The 25,294-nt window shown below is 38.8% G+C and overlaps 1 protein-coding gene across 1 annotated transcript; it reads right to left on the bottom strand.

Moving 5' to 3' along the window:
• Positions 1 to 394: 394 nt before the first annotated feature.
• Positions 395 to 25,040, bottom strand: ABRAXAS2 (abraxas 2, BRISC complex subunit). The gene is made up of 9 exons (XM_083617046.1): positions 24,912 to 25,040; positions 17,295 to 17,385; positions 16,608 to 16,644; positions 13,069 to 13,135; positions 11,054 to 11,244; positions 9,180 to 9,299; positions 8,197 to 8,281; positions 5,714 to 5,828; positions 395 to 2,512 (listed from the first exon to the last, which is right to left on the bottom strand). Exons 1-9 carry the CDS (start codon positions 24,981 to 24,983, stop codon positions 2,040 to 2,042), a joined length of 1,251 nt encoding a protein of 416 aa, XP_083473172.1. The 5' UTR covers positions 24,984 to 25,040; the 3' UTR covers positions 395 to 2,039.
• Positions 25,041 to 25,294: the final 254 nt, after the last annotated feature.

Below are 25,294 nucleotides of genomic sequence, written 5' to 3'. Positions count from 1 at the left end.
TAGAAGTAATCTGTGTGTATAGAAACATGATTCAACATTATCCAGACTCAGCTGAGTCACCCATGCAAATGGAGTTGCTACCTCCAAAAGTTGTTGTGATGTACTATGCAAAGTAAGGGGATATTTATTAAATTGCTGCTGCCAGTCTTCTGTTGCAAGGATTATAGATATTTGCCATGCATGAGCAAATGTGAATGGACATTAGAAAAAGTGATTACCACTGTATACAAACCATAATCTCATGGGTGCTCCTCTTTACACTCAGCCAATAGGGGAACCAATATACAGTTTTGTCAATCATTTGTTTCATTGAGGGGTGGATCTTAACACTGCTTTCACTGGCAGATGCGTGATCTCACTGCAATGAAACATTGCTGACAGATATTAAAAGATAAAGGATTAAATAAGATTTTATTGTCACATTTAACTGCTTTGTCAGAGATGTACATTAAAAGTTTGAGTGAGATAAAAATAAAATTTCTTGAATGAACTGATGAGATGGCAACAGCACTTATTTAACAAACCAGCACAACAGATGCTTGTAGATACCCAAAGTTAATAAAACCCAAACACACTTTTTGTTAATTGAAACAGACTGCACCAATGTAAAACAAAACATATCATGTTAAGGCCAAATAGTATGTTAAGTACTGAAAACAGAAATGTTTATAAAGTCCCAAATGTCCAAGGAGATAGAAGTATTTTTATAATATTTCAAAGCCACTTGGTTTTACTTAGTACAGACAACAGAGAGGCGAACAGACAGATGTGGGATTGTTTAGCTACTGAGTTGTTAGCTGTAGGCAATCATATATCTAAAAGAAGTCTTCATGTGGGTTTTTAATCAAGAGTTGGATTAAATAAAACAGAGACGAATTGTTACAGAATCAAAGGTTTGCCATTTGCTAATTGAAGAAAATGCCTAGTTCGATACTTAGTGGCACTATTTTGTATCTTTTGGGCAATTTTTTCCCCTGCAAGCATAAAAAAAAAAATATAGTAAGTGCATTCAAAAATTATTTAAACGGATTCCACTTCATGCCTCGCAGGTTCTTACCCCAACATGAGAAGAGCTATAGTTTTAATTTAAGAGGAAAACCCTAGGGGATTGCACTAGACAGCCTCTTCCATTCTCCAGGACTTGTTATTTTATTATTTTATTTATTTATTATTGTATCCCACCTTTTTCCCTAACAGAGACTCAAAGGGGTTTACATAGTAAATCTGGATTATTTTGAAAGTTGCATGAAGTTTTGCATTAAATGTTCGGTGCCTGACAGAAATGACCACATTATTTCACTACTTTCTGCTATGTGCTCTTCATTATTTTTAGAACAAAAATGCAACTGATGATAGTGTGGGAAAGTCACTTTAAATCCACCAAGGTCAGAGTAGTTATGCTTAAGACATTCACTGATGATTTACTGGTAATCGCTTTTCTACATAAAAAGGCAACCATAATTTTAAGTGATAGACATTAGGCTAGTAGAAAAAGATTGAAACAAACTTCATCTCTATTAAAAGAGCATGCAGAGAATATAGCTCACATTTGTTCCAATCAGGCTGCTTGGAATTATCAAAGGTTTTTGTTTCTGGCAATGATCTATTTGGCTTCACCATTAAAAAGCCTGCTGATCAAAGTTCTTAGAAATGCCCCCCTCCCCCAAAATTCAAGGCATGATAGTGCACGAGGTAAGCTTTGATTTGAGATCATTAGAGTGCGCTTAGTTGCTAAATTCCATTTTTTATGGAGAATATGGCAACAAAAGCCACAGGATTCCCCCCCCCCCCCAATTTCACTTTGCTTATTTACCAGTACATCCATGAATTTCATCAATATTAGTAGTTTGATTATCCTAATGATTCAATTACAAAACTTGCAAAAATGTATCACAAAAGTGAATAAGCCATCTAAGTTCAAGTCTTCTACATCTGCTGTGCACAGTAATCCACTTTTGTAGCCCATTTCCTCCAAGTTAAATCCCAAAATATTTCTGTAACATTTAGGAAAGATAGTGCTATATTAAGCTTATGTTCCATTAGATCTGGGAGATTTGAGTGTTCCTGGAATCTCCATCTGCATGTGTCAGGGGACGAGAATTTCTTGTCTGTGCGTATTCATTGTCAGATGACTCTGTAGGTTCAAGAAAATTCTCACAGTCACTGTCTTCTGATTCATTAACATTGTCACCGACAGTCGCCTGGGAAGAAGATGGCATGGATGTTCCATTGCCTGAAAGCTTCAATCCTGTATTTGTGGAAACATAACTGGAAGAGCCTACTGCTTGAGGTCGAGGCATGAAAACATTGCTTTCTAGAACACCAGGGCGTGTGGCACTGTCATGATTGATTACACTCAAGTCAGCATAAGGAGGAGGAGGAGGATCAGAGGCATCGGGTTCTTCAAGATTACTACCTTCTGCAACAAATCCAGCATGGGACATTCGGGGGATAAATATAGGCTCCAAGGTATCATTTGACATTTGTCTGCTTAAGATGGCCTGCTGCAGTCCTACAAAAAAGTGGAAAATAAATGTAATTAGCTATCAAATCAAGGTATATTAATGTGGCAAACTGTATAAAATTTTGATATCATGGGCATTGAAAAGAAACTCACAATGCACATATGTATTCAATTATGTTTAAGTAAGTCATTTGAGTGAAAAACTGCCAATGTTAAACTGACTGAACTAGTTTTCCTAGAATTCACTTTGCTAGTACTAGCATGCTTCATTATTGCAGTGTCTTGCAAGAAGTTAAACCCAGTGCCAAAGCAAAGTGGAGCAATTTGGTTTAGTTAACTCAAACGGACAGGATTTCTCAAAGGCAGGCACTAACACAAACTTGATAATAGGCTGCTTTAGGTGCATTTATTGCCTCTCAAAAGAGAATTCCTCATGGGCAAAAAAGAATGGTACAGTTACAGCAGAGTATATATATAGCACACATGTATTATGCCTCACAGCAGAGGATTGTACTTATGCAGGAAAAGACTGAAGTAAAACCATTTAAAGCAACTTCAATTGGCTATTCTTTTGAAAAGCCAAAACCACAACCTAATATTGAGAAGTATGCTGATTTTTAGGCAAGAGAATTCCTAACAGCACCTGAACCACAAAACCATCAGATAAAGATTTCTCATTTCTGACCTCTTTCCTCAAACGTTACTGAGACCAACTGGGATGAGATCTATGTATCTCTGAACTATACAATAGTAACTTCGATTTTGATTCTTAGCTAATGAGGCGCTGAGGTTTTGAACACTAATTTAGAACTATCACATACCATCTGTCACGGACAAATGAAACTAAACATGCATATAATCTTTTCAAAAGTCAATCTTCTAATGTCAGAAGCAGTATTTTGTGTCTCTAAAATTGAAGGATTTCCCCCCAAAACTTTTCAATACTCCTTTGGTTCTTCTGCACAGTGTGGAGAGAATGCAGTGCGCAGAAACCATGCAAAATGAGTTCTACCACACTATCAGGCCTATTCAGCTCTCACTTTGGTTACTTGCTACCTTACCCTAAAAGCTTCTGCTTCTTGTCTTATGTCTTTCGCAGCATATCTGAGCAATGTGGTTTCATAAAAATAAATCCCCACCACAAGGCAATTAGACAAGGGAGTGGATAGGACAGCATAATATTAAAATACACACAAACAATAGGGTTTGAATGAGCCCAAAAACTGTAGAGAAACAGAAATAACTGCTGTGTAAGTAACTGTATTGGCCCAATTTTATTTTAGGGTTCTAAATGAATGGCATAGGGTTTTACCCTTGTCAAAATATACAGTCAAACCTCAGATCCCGAGCACCTCCGTTTTGGAACGTTTCGGCTCCCAAATGATGAAAACCCGGAAGTAAATGTTCCGGTTTTCGAACATTTTCTGGAAGCCGAACGTCTGATGCGGCTTCTGCCTGAGTGCAGGAAGCTCCTGCAGCCAATTGGAAGCCATGCCTTGGTTGTCCAACATTTTGGAAGCCGAACGGGCTTCCGGAATGGATTACGTTGAACAACTGAGATTTGACTGTAATGCCTGATTTTAACATGGATAGTATACTGATAAGCAAGTAAAATCAAACCCCAGTGAAAAGTAAGCATGAAAGTGGAAGGCATTCAAGAGCTAGAGAAAAATAATCTGTTGTACTTAGTTATAACTGAAGAACTTGTTCTATACTTGCCATTACCCTAAAGCGTATGTACTTATGGAAAATCTAGTGACTGTTAAACCACTCAGAACTGCTATGCCCCAAAATCAACACACTGCAGAAAGAATTATCCTTCCAGTACTCAAACTTGGTATTTAATGGGTTATCCATCCAATCATGTTTTGAACCGTTAGTCATGTATATTGGAGAACTACTTGATAGAAGATCAGAGTAGCACTTAAAGGCCAGGGTCACATTCAATACGTCAGAAGCTACATTTGAAGAGGCAACAATAAATAAAAAACAAACATTGCTCCCTAGTGCTGAAATTTCCATCGCACATTTATCTGCCCTCAGCATTTACTGTTTTCTACTTTTAGCACCCCCATATATGGCCCTCTCTATTTCTCAATCCACATTTCCTATAATCCTATTTTTCTTTAATCTTATTCCTGATTTCTCCGCTAAGCGCTTGCTTGGACTTTCACCACATTCCATCTAGTCATTTAAGTGCCAGCTAATATAGGGAATATTTGTGTTCATGAGTAACACAAAGGGGATATGGTCCAATCCAAAGTGAACTGGCCCCCATTAAAATTTTGTTTAGGAAGTTACCCGGTACATATTATGAGTTGACGGGAATGGACTTAGAAATAGAAAACACATGGCTTCCCACTCAGCTATTTATAATTAGCAACAAGTATATTCTAAGTGGTTCCTAATTGGAATGGAAGAACTGCCAGCCATATCCGTAGTTTAATAAGTATGAAAGCTATACTTCAGATATAAGACAAGCATGTTTTAAGGACACACTTCATTCTAGAGCCCCAGAGAACATACAGCGTCTTTCACATCTCCAGATCATAACTGATGCTCATCATTCTGAATACTACAATTAAGTGTCATATTTTGATATTTTCAATGAACATCCCATTCCACATGTCTACATTAGCAGCAAAGTTCCCATCACTACTAATATAATCGTCTTCTAGATTAACCCTTCCCCTGCTTCTTCTAACACTATTTTTTTCTGTTTGTGCTGCAGTTACTCCAGCAAAGATTCTTGTGTTAGGCAGGAACTGTATCAGGGATTATCTACCAATTTACAAAGAGAACTGGAAGAGTGTTTAAGAATGGTCAAGGGGAGGGTGCATCCCCAATTCTATAATTGTCCCTGTTCATCAGCTTTCCTAACCCCACAGAATTAAAGCATACATGATATGCTTGATATTTGGTCTAAGGAGGTGGGCACTCACACAAAACTAGATTACTGAGGTGGTGTATGGTATCATCTCTAAATACCCAATGTGATATATGTAGGGCTCTCCAACCCTACAAAGCAAATTGGGTGGCATGTGTGGAATACATCTTTGTTCCATACAAAGATGGACACAAATGGATATCGCCCTTAGAAAAGGGTCTGGAACAAAATGCTATTGTGCTATGCACTAAACTCTAAATATTGGATTTGTTTCCAACTGGACTGTGTAATGGAGCACTGCAGAGCTGAGGGTTCGGTCAATTTTCCCAGCCAGGTAGAGAATATTTACAGAAAAGGCTTACTTATTTCCTGCTCCTTTTCTTGTTTCTTTTGCAAGATTTGTGTTTTTAGCTTATTGACTTCTGCCTGGAAAGTTTCAGCAGCTTGTTCACTCTTCTCTACTTCTATACATACTGCCTAGGAGAAATACACAAGGTTAGTGAAAATTCATGTTCAAAAGCCTTAGCAGAAATGCAATGTAGAAAAATCAAGTTCCAAGACACAGCCACTGTGAGATTTTCATAATTCATATACTATGCACCACTTGTGACCAAACCTCAATTACTGTGGTAGAAAGAGAAGTTGCCAAATTTCACCTCTGGGCATCATTGTAAAGTACTGAAGGAATGAAATACAATTTGCACTAAGTTTTAAAAACTTATTTCTGAGTAGACATGGTTAGGACTGTGCTGTATGTTCTTTGGAATTCAATGGTGTTTACTCCCAAGTAGATGCGAGTAATTGCACTCTTAGCAGCCAGATTTTGGCTTCATACATGGCCAAGCTAAGTGTGGTGATGGCCAAGCAACAACTCATAAACCCTCGTTGAAAACAGATAATGCTCTATGTCACCACCTCTCAATCATTACTTACTGGAATCTGAGAACAGTAATGCAAACTGATTTTATGCACTGCAGCAAAACTGCATGAGGGTCATGTAATAATCAGGGCAGGTCCACTCACAGCCTGGGATGTAGCACTACAAAAACTGTAAGAGTAGTCCCAAGCCACTAATGCTGACACCAGCTTTGGCAAACCAAAAAATTCACGTAGTTATTTGGAGGAATGCAAGAGAATGGCCACTCTAGCTGGTGCAGTGCAAAGTTTATTTGCACTGCAGCTAGTAAGTTGGGATGAGCAGCCTGCTGAAGAAACAGTTTAATAAAAATCCATTTATGCCATAATTGCAATGTATCTAGTGAATACTGGCCAGGTGGGGAATATATTGGGAAGAGGCTTTTTATACGCCTGACTGTTCTTTAGAACTTAGAAATGTAAAAGTTAGATGAGATATTATTATTATTTATTAAATTTGTATACCACCCTTCATCTGAAGATGTCATGGCATTTCACATGGATCTGTTTTTTCTCTTTCAAAGAGCTACGAGTGAGAAAGAATGTGCAAGGACTTAATATTTGGGGAAAGCTTAAGTCAACGTTCACAGACTAGCAGCTTTAAACGTAACAGAAAATAGCATAAGCCCACAAAGCATGCACAGGCAGGTTTCTTTAGGTCACTTGTGCACCAACATAAAGCAAGGAAAGTCACATCCCTACAAATATTGGAAAGGGTGATTTCTGGAAAGCAAGCACTTACTTCATTAAGAGAACCACTAAGGGTATTAATGTTTGTACAGATGTTAATGATCACAGCTTGGATCATATACATAGAATATAGAAGTGTGCCTCTGAGCATGTGAAAACAGCCCTTCCATCACTGCTGAGAAACCTAACAAGCCTCTGAGATAAGGTAGGTAAGCTTGGGCAACTTTCTTCTTAGAAATTAACTAGTGGGTGCCTTCTTGTAGTTCCCCCTCAATCTATAAAACCTGGTTAGCTATCTACCAGATGAACGCTTTTAGTTTTTTATATCTGTTTTGTTTTATTGAACATCTTATGTATTTCATATTCTATATTCTATTACTGTAAATCGTTCTGGGACTCCTCAAAACAATATATAAATATATTAAACTAAACTACCAGATGTGTATGTTACAAATCTGAACAATAAAGAAGCGGCACAAATGATGCAGTTTCAAATCAACCCACAGGATTCAAGAATAAAAGGGAGATGGCGACTTCATGCATGGCGGGAGTAGTTTTGGATGCTTACTTTACCACTGGTAATGCCATAAACCAGGTTTCAGGCACATGATTGGGGCAGCTACTTAAGTGTAAACATGCAGTTATGGCCTTAATTAAACTTTGGCACAATGGCATCCAGACCTTGAAAAGACCAGACAATAGGCAGTAGGGTTTGAATCACAGAAAAGGAAGGACTAGAGCAAAGAGGGATTTCCATTTTCTGCTAATTTTAAATGCTACTGTATTCTTTAAAGATCCCTTATCAAATATTTAACACACACACACAAAGAGCCTTAATGCATTATACAGTAGGGCCTCAATTTTGCAATCAAGTCCAGTGGAGAAAGCTCTTCAGAAGAATGCAGCCGCAAAGTTTCAGCATTTTGCTCATACATATCCTAAAGTGAGATCTGGACATAGGACAATTTGGCCTATCTCCTTGACAGCTACTTTCAGTCTTAAAGCAGGGAAAACTTGTAATAGACAATTATTACCTACAATTCTTATGCTAGAAATTTCTGTTCTATTAGGCATTATTAACTAAATATTTTAATTAGTTGATTTGACTTAATATAGCTTAACTATTCACAATGTAAGTTGTTTGTGAAACATTTAAATTCAAAATGAAAGTTTTACTGTAGCTTTGCATTAGTAAGCAGAAAGTTGTCACAATAAATACAGAACATTAAAGAAGAATTACCTGTGCTTTTTCTTGAAGTGCATTATAAACCTGATATATAGCCCTGATGTCCTTCATCACACCATCTTTATCAAAAAAAGCAGTACTAAAAATACATCAGAAATAATGTGTTAGAAATGGGCAAATCCTGCTTTTCCAAGATGTCTTTTACCCTTCAAAAGAGTTTAACTTTCAGAGCCATACTCCAGGAAGCAAGGCCTGGATTGCTAAAGCTGTCTGAAAAGGATAGCATCTATGATGCACCCTGGACTGACACAAATCTCTTTGATCCAGCAGAGGTTTCGATTTGCAGAAAAATGAGGGAGGCAATTTTTGTCAATTCCATTTCCCCTTGCAGTTCTGTGTGCCACTGCACATGTTGCTCCAAAGGGTCCCCAATCCAAGCAAATTGACCAGGGGGTGAGGTTTTGCAGAGGAGAGGGAAATTGGCAAAAATTGCCTCCTTTCCTGTTCCACTGATGGAAACTAGATCAAAGAGCCTTCCATCAAGTGAAAAGACACCATTGGATACAATCCAAAGTTATTTTTGCACAACCTGATGTTATATTAACACAAGAGAAACATTTATTTCACAAAGTAAAGAGACTGAATATTTATTGCACACAAAACAAACAAAAACAAAAAAAACCATGACAAACTAAAAGCCAACAAGGAGCCTCATTTAAGCCAATCAAAGTCATACACATGGAGATCTTCTACAGTTAATGTTGGTCACATTAACGTTGCTTTTCTTGATAATTTGCTTTATCCCAAATAAAGTTTTTGACTTATTTTTCTGCTTCTCTGTACTGTTTAAAAAACAGCAGTCATTCAACAAAATCAGATAACCAAGAATGCTCTAGATCTGCTCCTGGTGATATCTAAGAGAGTCATGATAACTGAAATCAATGGATCCACTGCAAGTGTGACTAAGTTAGCGATCACATGCATTTATTTCTAGGCACACCAAAATGGCATTTGTTACATATTAAAACAATGCTCACCCATGCTCCTTAATAACTTTGGTATAATTTTGGGAAGTATTTGGCACTGAAGAGACCTTGTATTCCTGTTGGCTTGTGTTGCCTAGATTAGGAATAGTAAGTGACACTCTTTGATTATACCTGCAGAAAAAGTTTAGAAATATGAGGTTACTTTCTTTAATGTTATTTCCTTACAAGAGATTCCAGTCATAATAATCACCCAGAAGAGCCAATTGCCTTACTACCTCCTCACAATGATTAGGGTTTCAAAAAGCTACAATTAAGAAGGAAATACAACCTAGCAGTTCGAAAGCATGCCAAAAGTGCAAGTAGAAAATAGGTATCGCTCCAGCGGGAAGGTAAACGGTGTTTACGTGTGCTGCTCTGGTTTTGGTGTTCCATTGCACCAGAAGCGGCTTAGTCATGCTGGCCACATGACCTGGAAAAACTGTCTGCGGACAAACGCCAGCTCCCTCAGCCTGTAAAGTGAGATGAGCGCCGCAACCCCAGAGTCGTCTGTGACTGGACTTAACTGTCAAGGGTCCTTTACCTTCACCTTTTTTTACTTTAACATACTACTTGTGATCTTAAGTTCTGACACCCAAACAAACCATTAGCAGTAAGTAATGACCCTAGGCTACAACTTGCAGCTTACTCCTAGTAGTACACCAAGACCAGGGGAGAAATGCAGCACTCATGATTTCTCTCAATGCACCAGCATGCTTGCTTATACGCAGTAAGTCATAGCTTACAGTACATGCAAACCAGAACATTAAAGGAATGCAACCTAGCTTTTGTTCACCAGACTATAAAATATAACTAATTCACTGCTGGAAAATGTTAATGATGGCTATATAAGAAAGAGGTTATTACCCACCACCACTAGAACTAAATAGGTTTTTTTTTCCTAAATAGCTTTTTCTTTTTAAAAAAAGGTGAAGCATAATATTTAATTTTTAAGTCACATTAATTAAAGCTGTTTCCCACTAATTATCAGCTACAGTTTTAGATGATTGCTCAATTAATTAAAGTTTGCAGTCCTATATGCAAGTACAACCAGATCAGCTATAGAAAGCCAATTTGTGATTGGGTCATTTTCATCACTCTCAAATATTTTAGTTTCTAGTTACTCTTGTGGGCCACAAAGTATCTTTAATGAAGAGACAGCAGAATATTTTACTAGCAGATATATAGAGAATACAGTTTTCAATAATAATAATAATAATAATAATAATAATAATAATAATAATAATGTATTTGTACCCCACCCATCTAACTGGGTTGCCCCAGCATGATTATGATTATAATTATGATTATGAGACATAATGGCATTCACTAAACTAACAAGACTCTAAAAATGAATCCTTCTCAAGTTGGTTTTAAATAAACTACTACAATGTGTCATCCAATAATAATTCTTACAAATTCCTACATTATATTTTCCATAAACAGGCAATGACCAATTAACCGATGGCACATGCATGCACAGCACTGAACCCAGAAGTGACCCGAAAACATCACGAAATGAGTCACTAAAAGGGCAGAACAGGGTGCGGGGAGCTTATACATGCTCTGCCAATGCATGCTTGGGCCAGGAACAGAACCCCTGTGCAAAATGGTCATTGACTGTAACTCCCTTTCTGGATATATTACTCAGCAGTTTTGTATAATTAGGGGGAAATCATGACAGCTTCCACAGAAGAGCATATACTTCTGGATTTTGTCTGTGGATTATGTCATCTGGTACAATGCACACCAGCTATTTAGCACCTGAAGCAACTAAAACACTCAGAGGAAAAGCAACTTGCACATCATCTGTGACTATTACTTTTTTTAATTAAAAAAATCATTAAAACGGACGAACAGTTTCCCTCCACATCTTATAAACTGTTTACCTTCGGTTTGGTCTAAAGAGAACATATTCTAAAGCATGTGTTGAGTTATTTGCAGTTGAGATGAAACTGAAGAGAAGGAAGACAAGATCAGGCACTCCAAGAATCTGTGTCAGCTGTTTATGAATGATGTGTTCTCTATATGACATTTGTTGCTGGGTGTTTCTCCTAAATCTGTACCATCCAATAACGTTCTACAATAAAGATTGAGTTGAGGGAGTATTAACTGAAGGATAAAAATTGCATCTCAAAAGTACATTCAATATAGATTAATTATGAAGTCCCAACATGATGCCAGAATTCTTAAGCCTAATTATTCCAATCAAAGAAATAAATGGCATTCTGCAAGATAGCACTGTTGCAATCTAGAGAAAATCGAATCCCTTCATGTTACCAACAATCCCATGCTTCAGGAAATATTACACTTTGCAGTGACAGGAAAACTTCTGTTTCAAAGACAGCAGATATTATTACTGAAGTACATTCAATTTAACTTGCATGCTGCTTATCACATGATCCTTAAAAGCTTCTTTTCCCTCAAGTCCTTATGTTTTTCTACTGTTTAAGTAGCAAACCCTTTTATGCCTGTGGGCCACATTCAACGTTATCCAATGCTCTGAGGACCACATGACACTCACTCTCTCTCTCTCTCTCTCTCTCTCTCTCTCTCTCATACCGCATGGGAGAGAAAAATCTCATCTTTAAGTTGTTATGGGTAAAGAGAATGAAAGCTCTCAGCTCACACTACTGCAGCAATGGGGTTCAAGAGCGCCCACTCTCCTTGCTCATCAGGTCTGCATTCTCATCATCAACTGATCTGGACAGAGAGATTGAAACCTCTCTGGTCACACCAGCTTGATGGGGCTCAAATGCAACACCTCCCTTTCCCAGTTTAAAAACGCACCATCAATGCAGCCAAATTGTTGAGGGGTGTGGGGAGCTGCTAGAAATGGTCTGCAAAGCCAAATATAGTCACTATCAACCTCTGCTGTAGATACAAAGAAAACAGTGCTAAGATACTACAAAATTTCCCTTCTTCAGAACTGAAGTAAGAAGAATAAATAGAAAAGTGTTATTGCATATTTAACTGTGCACAATAATTCCTACAATTATTTAGATCTTACTTGAAAGGAAACTAAAAGAAACCCCTCTCTATATTTCAAAGAGAACGGAAAACATTTTTTCCATGAAAGCCACAGGAAAGATGAAAGCGATGAGGAAGTTCCACCCGATTACCAGCTGTAACTGAGAGTTAGGCTGCTGATTGTTATGAACCACTAAGTCCCTTTTGATGTCATTGGCAAAGATTACCCCCCTTTCATTTTTAAAAGAAATTTAGAAAGATACAGAACAAAATACAAGATATGGCAGTGCCCCAGTGAACTAGCGAGTACAATAAAAAAATTGCATGAAGAGAAAAACCAACTACAATTCTAAAAAAAGTCTTTCCACACTGTTGAGTGCTGACCACATGAGTTAGAAGTAGTGGGCACTGCTCTGCTGTGGGTATACTCCTTTGGTAGGAAGTTACAGAAAAGTAGTGCTAGAAAACCTATTTCCTAAAAGAAGTATTGGGAAATTCCTTGGGCTTATATCCTACATCTCATCCTATTTAACATTGACATGAAACTGAATTGAGTCAAGCAAAGGGAGAAACAACTACAAAAAAGTTAACATTTAGGCAATTCTTCTTCACCAGTCCTACAGGATTCAGAGAGACTGAGAGATGGCTCAGAGGAGAGACAGGGGGCAGAGCTCCCCATTATCAGTTGTCTGTGAATGCTCACTGGGATACTTTCCCTTCTTTTATTTTTTACATATCCTTTTCACATACACTGTGTGAGTGTATGTGCATACAGACTGGCCACAAACAGTTGGGACAAAAAGGGTTAGCCACGCCTGGTCTAATATTTAACCTATTTCCCTTCATCATTCTTTATGATAAAATGTTATGTTACTTTTTCTTCAGGCCTTACCGGTAGCACAGAGAAAAAATTAATAAAGAAGTGCAGACTTACTTTTCTCTGATCTTTAAGAATCCTATCCAAATTCTCTTCATTGACTTTGCCCGCATAGTCATAAAAGCTTAAGAAAGAAAAAAATAGGTTTGGCTTAGAATCGAGTCAGTGATGTTTAGTGGAATAAAATGTAATATATTGTAAAGGTGTGTCTGAGGCTGCTTATTCACTACATCCATGAACGATTAAACCTTATAGAAAAATATTATGGGGAAGTTAAACAGCTAAGTTATGAAAAATAACGTATGTACCCCTGAAGAAAGTCTGCTATTAAATGTTGAGTTTCACAGGTAACAAATCTACAGCTAATGTTTATAAAAAATTATCTCAACTAGCTCTTGCTCACATGCCTGTTACTTATAACTAAAGGACAGGAGTTCCCCTGCAGAAGCAGCATTCAAGACCAAAGCATCCTTTTTTGGGTTGGAATATTGTTTAGGGTTTTTCTGTTGGTGGGATTGTTGCTGTTTCTGATATTATTAATTTTTGTATCTTTATTTTAGATCTTAATATAATTTATGCGGAAATTGCTTAATTTGGTCATATTTTTTATTGATTGTTTATGACTACTTTTGTTATGTTTGTAATCATGTTTTTTTCATGTTGTAAGCCGCCTTGAGCATAGTTTGAATTATGAAAAGGCGGCATACAAATAAAATTATGTACGTATGTTTCCTTTCATTAGAAACAGATGCTTACACTTTAGATCACTGTCAGTCTGTACATGCTATGTATCCATTCAACACATAATGGGCACAGGAGTTGTGTGTAGACAGCGGTATGGTGTGGACCAGGCATTTACATTTATGTACAAGTAAGCCTTATCCACTTTTATCTCTGTGGGTGTTAGATGTACTGTATAAGCAGAGCATAATCTCTATTCAAACACAACACTGTAAGGAAGGAACAATTAAGTAAGACAAACACACCCAGTATGCAAGTATCCACACTCAAAACACCCACTGTGTGTAGAATACATATAAAATATGCATTTTAAGAGATTTTATAATGAGATTTGTAAGGCATGTCTTTGAAATGAAGATGCATCCTTCAGTTATTATCAGATAGCATTTTTATCTCCCTAAAAGCAGTTCCAAACAATTAACTTTCTTAGCCTCCATCTCAAAGAGGTTAACATGAGAATCACATATTTATATCAGCATCAAGATGGAGCCATCATTTAACTGAGCATACAGAGTAACTAAAAATCACAAATTTCTACATCTGAAGAGAAACTTAAGTATATCCTGTATTAGAAAATGACATTCCTTCTAGACTTATTAGCCTCTTTGTAGAGGAGGTTTACAGTACATTACACTCATTGACAGCAGTCAGTCTAATAAAGAAATTTTCTTTTTAAAGTATTGGGACACTAAAGGCACAGTAAATAGGCATCTATTCCAACCATGTTAGTTTCTTATTTCATACAAGTGGTACTATTTAGCAAAACGAAGCCTATTCTTATACAGAACAATGTCAAAGGTTGCATTTCTCTTAAAATAAATCACTATCAGATGCTGTGCATTGTGTACAAATTCTTATTCCTGTACATGTTTAAGTAAAAGAAGAGGTCTAAACTCCATTGACAACAACATTGTATAATCTGAACTGAATTTATTTTATATTTTATTTTAATGTATTTTTATTAAAGATTTTACAAATGTATGTGCAACGTCTCTCTCTCGTATTTTTTTTCCAAGTAACACTTTTTTGAAAAAACAAAACAAATCGGTTTCATTTGTTGAGACATTAGGAAGAATAGGAGGAAAGAGGTGCAGGGGGCGAAAGATGAGTGGGGTTGGGGTTGGGTGGTCATGTTCTGAACTGAATTTATAACAAATGTCTTTGTATATATAGACACCTATTGCTTTCAGCTTTCAACTTTCCCATGTGGAAGTGCTGGTATTTCTAGGATTGGCAGAAAGTTTCAGACAACTTCTGAGAGCCAGCATGGTGTAATGGTTACCACTGGACTAGGACCTCAGAGGCCAGGGTTCAAATCCCCTGGCAAAGCTCCCTAGATGATCTTCAAGAAGTTAAAAAATTGTCCAGTAGCACCTTAGAGACCAACTAAGTTTGTTCTGGGTATACGAAAAGCTTATACACAGAACAAACTTAGTTGGTCTCTAAGGTGCTACTGGACAATTTTTTTATTTATTTTGACCAACATTGCTACCTACCTAAATTCAAGAAGTTACCAATTCTCAGCCTGAGCTATCTCACATAGTTTTGAGGATAATATGTAGTAGGGGAGAACCACATACATGGTGTTCAGTTCCTTGGAGGAAAGGTGGAATATAAACGTAATATCATAAAAACATAGAATTGGAGTTGGAAGAGACCCCTGAGTGTCATCTAGTTCAACTCCATACAATGCAGGAAACTGAACTAGATCATACATGACAGGTGGCCATCCAATCTCTGCTTAAAAACCTCCAAGGAAGGATAATCCACCAACTCTTGCTGGAGTCTGTTCCACGGTCAAACAGCTTTTATGGTCAGAAAGTTGTTCCTGATGTTTAGTCAGAATCTCCCTTGTTGTAACTTAAATCTCCGGAGTAGGAGAAAACAAGCTTGCTCCATGTGACAAACTTTTAGATATTTGAAGATGGCTATCAGATCTCCTCTCAGTCTTATCCTTACCAGGCTAATAAATAAAATGCTCTAAAAAAGAAGAGAATTCATAAAATTGGAAAGCTCTTGGACACAGGGGGAAAAGATACAAAGGCCACCATCACTAGTGACATTTTCTCTTACCGTATCATGTTTAAATAAAGATTTTAAAAATATGTTTTTGTAAACCACTTACAGGATCTTTTTAATTTTTACAATTATGTGGTATATAAATTTTGTTAAACGTCTTCATTAAAACATCATGTCAATAAGTGTGCTAAATAAACTGGCTGGAAATCTTGAAGAGGATAAATACATACCAAGCAATAATTTTATGGAACTGCCTCAATTAGCAATAGCTATACATTTAACACATACAGCATCAATTGTATTACATACAGATCGTGGAATCTGTAAAATACGATATGGCAAAAAGTATTCTGTTAATGTGGAGAGCCACAAAATGAAGGAACTGAACCACCTAAAAACTTACTTCCTATTAAATCACTTGGTACAAACAGGGCAACTTGGCATCTGCATTCTTTTAGCCATAACAATAAATCCACATATCCCTAGAAAGCTAGTCATATTTCTAAGTCTCTAAAAGGATGAGCTGAATTTTAAAAAAGAATTTATTTTTAAAAGGAGACTTTATAAGGAAAAAAGACTCATTTAGGTATTACTTTTAATGTGATGCATTGCAAATATGTAAAATAATGTATACGACATATGGGAGCTCCCAAGCGCATTCAGGATTTATTTTTGTCCTTTATAAAGTTGAAGGATGTTCTTTCATAACACTTGTGTTATTGATTTAAAAAATAGTAATTACACTGGATGCTCATTCTGACAGTTATACTAATGCTGGTTTCAGCCCACCTACAATTGGCACAGAGGAAAAAGAAAAAGATGACAAAGTAACTTACCTAAAGAGTTTGGAACAAGGCTCATGATTATGGATATCTGTAACAAGAAATTGACAGTGGAAGTTTCAGTTATACTTTGCATCAAGTGGAACGCTACCAAGATGTACCCCACATGTTTTTTCCCCAAACATCAACCCAAGAGCAAATACCCAATTCCATTTCCCTGAACATATATAGAACGTTTCTAATATCAATGAAATTAACCTATAAAAGTGTTTTGCTCATTAGTCGTATTATTTTTACCATAATCAACAAAAGGGCACTATTCTACGGATATTGGAACAACACTTACACTTGTAAACATGTAGCCACACTTCTAATCCAGTGGCTTCTTTCCCCCTTAGGAACTGAACTGTATTTCAAGCACAAGAAAAAAGTATGTAACTCAGCTGTGTATCTGCTGAACTAGAAAAACATGTACCCAGGTGCAAATGGCCTCATGAAGTAGCTGCTCTTTTCTTAACTACCTGTCCCCGAAGCCCTGAAGTGTACACCTGGGACGTTTTATCATATGCCACAGAAAGTAGAAAATCAAGTAGCAGTAGTGAACAGAGTTCCACATATTTCTGTCAAGAAACTTACCTGACCAATTTTTGATAATTCAAAGCATTAAACATGGGAGTGAAATGAATGAATGAATGAATGAGGTTCAATTGCAGTGCAAGTTATTAAACTGTAGCTACTTACCAATAACTTGCAGAAATTCAACGTTGCTGATTTGAGAGTCACTAATGCTAAACGTCTCCTCTTGCCTTATCTCTCCCAAAAGAAATCCTTCCTATAAAATTGAACAAAATAATTATGATTAATGACAAAACCTACAATTGTACTCCATCATGTTTTATCTTCATGCAGTTTTCATAACTACATGTAACTGAAATTATTAAGGGCACAATCCAAGGTTGCACAAATGGACCTCTAAATCATAGAATAATAGAATCGTACAGTTAGGAGGTACCCCAAAGGTCATCTGGTTCAACCCCTGTAATGCTGGAATCTCAGCTAAAGCATCCATGACTAATGGCCATCCAACCTTTGCTTAAAAACCTCCAAGGAAGCAGAGTCTACTGCCTCTCATGAGAGTCTGTTCTACTGCCGAACAGCTTTCACCGTCAGAAAGTTCTTTCTGATATTTAGTTAGAATCTCATTCTTGTAATTTGAAGCCATTGGTTTGAGTCCCACCTTCCAGAACAGGAGAAAACAAGCTTGTTTCCTCTTCCAGGTGATAGCCCTTGGGATATCTGAAGATGGCTATCATATCTCCTCTCAGTCCCCTCTATTCCAGGCTAAACATACCCAGCTTCTTCAACTGTTCCTCATAAGGCTTTGTTTCCAGACCCTTGATCATCTTAGTTGCCCTCCTCTGCACATGTTCCAGCTTGTCAACATTATTCTTAAATTATGGTGCCCAGAATTGGACACAGTATTCCATGTGTGGTCTGACCAGGGCAGAACGGAGTGGTATGTATGGACACCATACTTCTGTAGATGCAGCCTGGAACAGAATTAGCTTTTTTGCTGCTGCATCACACTGTTGACTCATGTTAAGAGTACTAAGACCCCTGGATCCTATGGGGTTAATAAGCTTTCTTTCTGAATCAAAGTGGGCACATGTCCTAGCTGGGATCATTCCAGGGTTGTGCATGTGCATTCCAGGGTTGTGCAGACTAAACTTCCATTCATGCAGTAGGATAAATTCACTCATCAAAGAGATAGATTGCTAAATCAAACTGCCAGGATGGCTCAATAGTAGCCTCATGCAATAAACTATGTTATATCAAAGACTGTTAAACGTTTTCCCTTTATTTCCTGTGTATTTAAATTACACTGAGATTTTGTATATTCATTATATATAGTGGAATGCCAAAAAATTTTTCACTGGAATATCACTGAAGTTGACCAGTTAAGAAATTATTTTGCACACAATACTAACCTATGGCTTACCACTGCCTCTCTTCTCCACTTATGCAACCAAAATGGCTCCACTAGTATATAATTTCAGTTTCCCTGAATTTGGTTTCAAAATAAGCAAACTTCAAACCATGGGTTTGTTTTCAACCAGAACCCCTGACAAGAAGAAGAGATTCAGAAAAATAAATTGGGGGGAAATGCTGGTTAAGTCCTTCACTTAGCTGAAATAGAGGAGGAATCGGGAGTCTACAAGCCTAAGGGTTTGCTTTGTCTCAGTTCCAGTTTATACACATAGTGCTCAACCATGATTGAGCACTGTGTGAATGTGGCCAGTGTGTCACATGGGCCCCTGCTGGAAATATGAAGCAGGTTCACAGAGGCAGAAAATTTGGGACCTTTAGATTCTGTTTACGGAACACAGCATTTTCAATTCTTAGCACAGGACTTATGTTTACATCCTATCACATCAAGACTATTTTTTTCCTAGAGTGAAGTCAGATGTAACCGAAAAAGGGACTTAGAAAGATATGACAATAAGAGCAAGACAACGATAAAGCTTGCTGAATAGAGAAGGTAAAAACAGCAGCTTAGAACTTCTCTTGTACACAAATGGAATTTGAAAGTTGGCTTCTTCACTTCAATATTGAAAATAACATGCAAGCTACTTGGTTCTGAAATAATGTATAGAGCAAGCATTCCACAGATAAAACAGGACTACAAAATGCTATCAGAGAACACAAACCAGTGCATATTTGCAAAAGCTACAATCCAGTAGCTGCATACTGCAAAAAGTAGGCAGAACATTCCTATTTGGGGCTTTGGAACAGCTTGCACTTTAAGAAGCTTGCCTTCCAGAGCAGACAACAGAATTCACTGATCCGAAGTCAAAATTGTTTAAGTTGCAAACAAAAAGTTCATCTGAAGGACAAAAAGTACTGAATTTAGCACACAGATCTGTAAATAAAGCATAATGTAACAGAAACCAAAGATACCATTAACTTATTTGTTTGCTATTTATCAACAAGCAAAATAAAATTGAAATAGGCCTGTTTTCCTAAAACAGTCTTATTGTTTTACCCAATAAACCACAAGTTTGCGGAATATTGTTTTCCAAATCTATACTCTACCTTGCTAGCTCCCAAAGTAGCTCATATAAACTTAAACACAATTAATGGTAATCCAAAAATCCATTAAAATTCAACTGCAAATTAGTTTTTTGTTTGAAACAAGAAAACAAAAACAAAAATTAAAATAAAGCATAGCATTTTTATGGTGTTAGGAAAGAGACATAAACTCCTTAACAAGAGGAGTCTAAAGATTCTGAACAGAATATGTTACTTTGCTCTTAAGTGTTTTCTTCCCACAGGTGAACAGATTCCATACATGGACAGAATAGCATAGAGGAATATACACTGAAAATATAACATGAAAATTCTACATGATTTCGTGATCATAATTCCAAAAGTACTTTTTTGGGGGGGGGGATATTGCTAGTATATGCCCAAAATAGCAAGAGAATTATGAAGGAGCTGCACATAATTATGCTCAATATGCTTACTGTTCAATAAGTCAAAACACATTATGGAACTCCTACTATGGCTTCAATTGGACAATGCCAAACAATGCCAATGTGACAAGCCTCTCCGATCCCTTCCTCCCTGCCCCTTCTATGCAGCGATCCCTCCATTCCTGTTGGTAAACTGAAGGATACAAATACATGCAAAATGGCAAAATGTATCATTTAAAACATTTTCTAGACTACCCTGCAACTTCTAAACTCTTAGAACATCTTACAGGACATTCTAATAACAATGAGAAGAAACACATTTCTGCAAGTAGTATAAAAGCAGTAAACTGGGAATAGATGAAAGAGTCATGGCAATTAAATAAGAGTTAACCAGTTTAGGAAGTCTGTGTGAATAAAAAGTGTCAGAATCATATAAAGTTTGGCACCCAAGTGAGCCTCCCTGTGAAGAACATTCAACAACAGAGAAAGCCCTTTCCATGGCCGCCACCCCCAATACCTCAAGGACCAGCTCTCCCCATGTGAACCAAACTGGACCCTGTGATTATCATCTGAGGGCCATCATGGGAGGTCCAGAGGCAAAAAAAGAACAGACATTTTATGTGTTCCCTGTGTGTGAAATGCTCTCCTCAGGTTTGCCTGGAACTGTTGGTACATATCTTTAGGCGCCAAGCAAAAACATTCCTCTTCAATCTAGCCTTTAGCTGTTAACTATCTATGGCCTTTTAAAGTTGGTTTTTGTGTGTGTGTGTTTTAAAAAAGATGCTTTGATTTGCCTTCAGCAAGACAAAAGCATCCAATAAATTTAGTAAGAATGATATATATACAGGTGGCAACCATTTTGCACATGTTCAATTGGCGTATGACCAGTATAAACTCAAATACGTAGGTTAGGCGCCAAATGGCTCCTTCAACCATGGTTACAGTCTCGAAAGCAGAAAGTCTAATTACCATTTTGGAGCCAGATGGCTAAAACGTCTTATTTTTCAATAGAACTTATTGGTTCCTGAAATTCATTATGATTGTGCAGACAAAATATAACAGTATAAAGTAAGCAGCACATAAGTGGCACATAAAACGCTACTAAACCATTCTACATTCTATGTGAGCTCTCTCAATTTTTGGATTATTAATATAAGACTTAGAACGTAGAATGGTTTGGTAGCGTTTTGTGTGCCGCTTACTTTATACAGATAAAATATAACAGACAGAATTCTACAGGATGCGATGCTAGTGTGTGAAAACAGTCAAGATCCAAGGATCCCCAGACATGCACCTCCAGATAGTGGAGACATCAGGTACCATCCTGGTGCCTAGCATCTTCACTTGGTCACAAGTGGCCGACAGCCAAGTGCAAAATGCGCCTGGAAATTTTTGAACACTGTGTGTGACTGCTAACACAAACATCATTTTCGGAGGAAGGAGGAATGGGATGGGCTTATGCTCACTCTGCCGACATGTGCAATGACCCAGAACCCAACCCCCACTGTGGAAACAGGGAGTTGCCCATACAGAAAACTAACTAACTAACTAACTAACTAACTAACTAACTAACTACTGAGATAAGTATTGAACCACGTTAGTGCAGTCTCCCTGATCCCCAACCCAGACAGTTAAACCAGAAGGATACCATCTAGTATCCAAGAACACTGAAAGCTTCCAGGTGGACTCTTTTCTTTCCCCAGCATAAACGTTATCCATCATAGTAAAGACCACTGTTTCATTGTTAAATCCAGCTTGAAATACATCTGCACAGTAAAACTGGAAATGCACAGCCATCACTTTCTTGAGCACTTTGCTCTAAAAGCAAATATATGTATGTGATTAACCAGTACTTATGATTGAGGATTTTTTATGTGTGATCTTAACCATCTTTTTCAAGGTTGTGGAAGCCACTTGTTCTTACAAGGAGGCTTGTCTCACTTCCTGGCTCCAATCAGTCATTCCTTCTCAATGTTATAAGCCAAGGGGACAAAATCACATCATCCTTGAAATCCCCAGCAAAGTAAGTTGGTCTCACATATTCAGAGACCAAACTGCAGAATTTATGACATCCAGGCTGAGATAGTTGCAGGTGATTTTATCCTCAAAGCAAATATATTCCACTGCACCTCTATGGGTTTTACAATTACAGTTGTACCTTGTTTTGCGACCGGGTTCCGTTCCAGAGCCCTGGCTGCTAGCTGAAAAGGACGCAGGGCAAAGCACCGCGTATGCGTGCAGAGCGGCTTGCACTTCTGCGCATGTGCGAGCAGCAAACCCGGAAGCAACCCGTTCTGGTACTTCTGGGTTTGTCGTAGACATTCAATGGAATGAACACTAGACAAGGCGGACGTTCACGGAGGTATTACTGTATCATGTTATAGACAACACTGAAAGCTATTGTAAGCCCCCCCGAAAAATTCTGTTGGTCTACAACAAACTAATAGAATCGTGCTGCAGATGCATTTTGCCATCATTATTATTGTTACAGTGGGTCAAAAAATGGGCTCATATGCTGCTACATTTAAGTCTTCTGCCACGAGTTCAAGTTACCGGCAAACTTGTGTGCAACCCATAACATGTGGTAGGCTGATAGCATGTGACAGCCCCATGGTTGTAATGGTACCTTTTACTTTGTAATAGTAGCAATGAATTCCAGAGACACACCAACAAATTTTCCAACATAAACGTTGAGAACTTTGCAGAAACAAAAGCCTGCAAATCTTCAACACCACACCAGACTACTGATCAGCTGTATAGGATTTCTAGTCCATCCTTATTGCCCAACACCAGTTATACTCACAACCTGGAGTTGACCAGAAAAGGAGATGACGTTTCTGTAGACAGCAGCCAATACCTCCTGTCAGACCACCTGGCCTAGAACTATCCAAATATTTTGTTATCTGACCATCCATCACCAACTGCATCTCATTCTGCCCAAAAGAACTTCAGAAGGACCCATCTCCCAGAGATTTGAGCCTTAAGCTTCTAGAGGTCTTAGTCCATTAGTCTACTTACACCACTATAACCATTACACCACATCAGGAAATACTCAGACACATACTAAAACAATGCAACATTGTTAAAGATATTACAGAATCAGTATAATGAAGGTGTATTGATAAAGAAGTTAAGCAAGGAAACATACAAATAAAACACCACCTGCAACTATCTAAAGGATAGACTTAACATCATGCTGAAGTCACTTAGTAGTACTTCTGAAGGGGAACATTCAGAACTTCACCAACTGGTGGGTACCGTATTTTTCGCCCTATAGGACGCACTTTTTCCCCTCCAAAAATGAAGGGGAAATGTGTGTGCGTCCTATGGGGCGAATGCAGGCTTTTGCTGAAGCCTGGAGAGCGAGAGGGGTTGGTGCGGGCTTCGGGCAGCTCTCCGCAAGCCGTGGGAGACCGGTGCGACTTCCCGCCGGGCTCCCTAGGCTTGCGGATAGCAGCCTGTTCTGGGGGATGGGGTCGGGGGAAGCTTGGGCTTCCCCCTCCCCAGCCCCGCGCTGGGGGGGGTGAAAACAATTTTTTCCCTTTATTCCCCCCCCCAAAAAACTAGGTGCACCCTATGGGCCGGTGCGCCCTATGGGCCGAAAAATATGGTAGTTTTGTCTCTCAGCTTAAACCAGGGTTAGGAAACATAAGGCCCGTGGGCCCGATGTGGCCCAATCGCCTTTTCAATCTGGCCCACAGACGGCCTGGGAACCAGCGTGTTATTACATGAGTAAAATGTGTCCTTTTATTTAAAATGCATCTCTAGGTTATTTGTGGGGCATAGGAATTCGTTATTATTTTTTTCAAAATATAGTCCGGCCTATCACATGGTCTGAGGGACAGTGGACTGGCCCACGGCTGAAAAAGGTTGCTGACCCCTGGCTTAAACCATCACTACCTATAGCTTTCACCTAGATCTTTTCATTCCCCCCCCCCCCCGGAGGCTTCTCACCTAGAAAACAAACAAGTGAGTTACATCCAGTATTGTGGGTTCTCAAAATAAAATAAATTTAATTGAAAAAAACAACATATTTTGCATTCAGTAGTTTTCAGTTTGCCTCACGTTTTTTATAATTTAGCATTTTACAAATATTTTAATAATTTAAACACAAACCTAAACAGTTTAGAACTGTCTAGCTTTGCTGTAACTGCAATTGCATTTGGCATTCATGCATTATTGCTAATGAATCAGATTCCTGCCCTCCCCCTCTAGAAATACAAAGCAAGGGGAAATGTTCTATCAGGCTTCACTTGCTATATTCAATTCTTCTAGCATCCTAACACTGCAGCTTACCACGGCTGAACCCCAGTCAATATAAACAAATACAGTTTTTATTACTACAGCGGTCCTAGTTTCTCTTTTTATTTTACTGCTCCCCTTGTTTCTATAGGTAAGCCAAACAGCTTCTATAGATACATCCAACGAGATTTCTTTCCTTTTTGACAGATTGTATTATCTCCAAAGCCAGTCTCTACATGTTGCTTCATAAATACCAAGTGAAAGCGCCCAGGGCACCAGGTTGGGAAAAGCTGCATGACGGCTCCATGGGCGGCTTCGTTATCAAGCTCAGCTGTTTTGTATTCTCAGGACGCGTTTTGCTTCTCCCCACCTCGAATGGCTGTCTTCCCGAAAGGTCGCCCACTCGCCCCGCCATTCCCTCCCCCGCCGAACACAGCTTTCTTCCCCCTCGTATCCCGCTTCCCACGACGGCTCGGCCCAGGCTACCTGCCGCCCCTTTCAGCCGCGCTCCGCTTCCTATCGCCGCCACCCCCTTCTTCCCTCTGACGACCGTTTCCTCTGGCGCAAGGCTTGCCTCCCCTGCCCCCCCCCCGGGAAGTGTGTGAGTGAGAGAGAGAAACGTCGCCTCACACGGGGCACTTACATGGTCGGCGCTACTGTTGGTGCTGTAGTAATAAACGGAACTGAACGTGTAGCCTGAAATGGAAGCCGCCATGATGGAGCCCCGCCGCCGCCGCCGCCAGCTCCGACGACGGTCCCACAAGCCACCGCACCTGCGCCTCCCCGGCTCACCCTCGCAGCTGGGCTGGCTTCCGGCGAGCACCGCGAGGCCTCCTGGGAAACGTAGTTTCCCCACGAACCGTTAAAGGCCCATGGGTCTTAGGGAAGAGGCCCCTCAGGAGCACCCGGGGTCTGGCAGTGAAAAGGCGCGGTATGGCGAAATAGCTGCGCGGAGAATGTCAGGATTCGGAGCAAGGCCTCCTTTCATTTCTCGTAACTGGGGCCAGTGGCCCACCCACGGTTCCC

Source organism: Podarcis filfolensis (genome assembly GCF_964270895.1).
Source record: "Podarcis filfolensis genome assembly, chromosome: 5".
NCBI classification, from domain to species: Eukaryota; Metazoa; Chordata; class Lepidosauria; order Squamata; family Lacertidae; genus Podarcis; species Podarcis filfolensis.
This window is presented reverse-complemented; position numbering and strand designations above follow the sequence as displayed.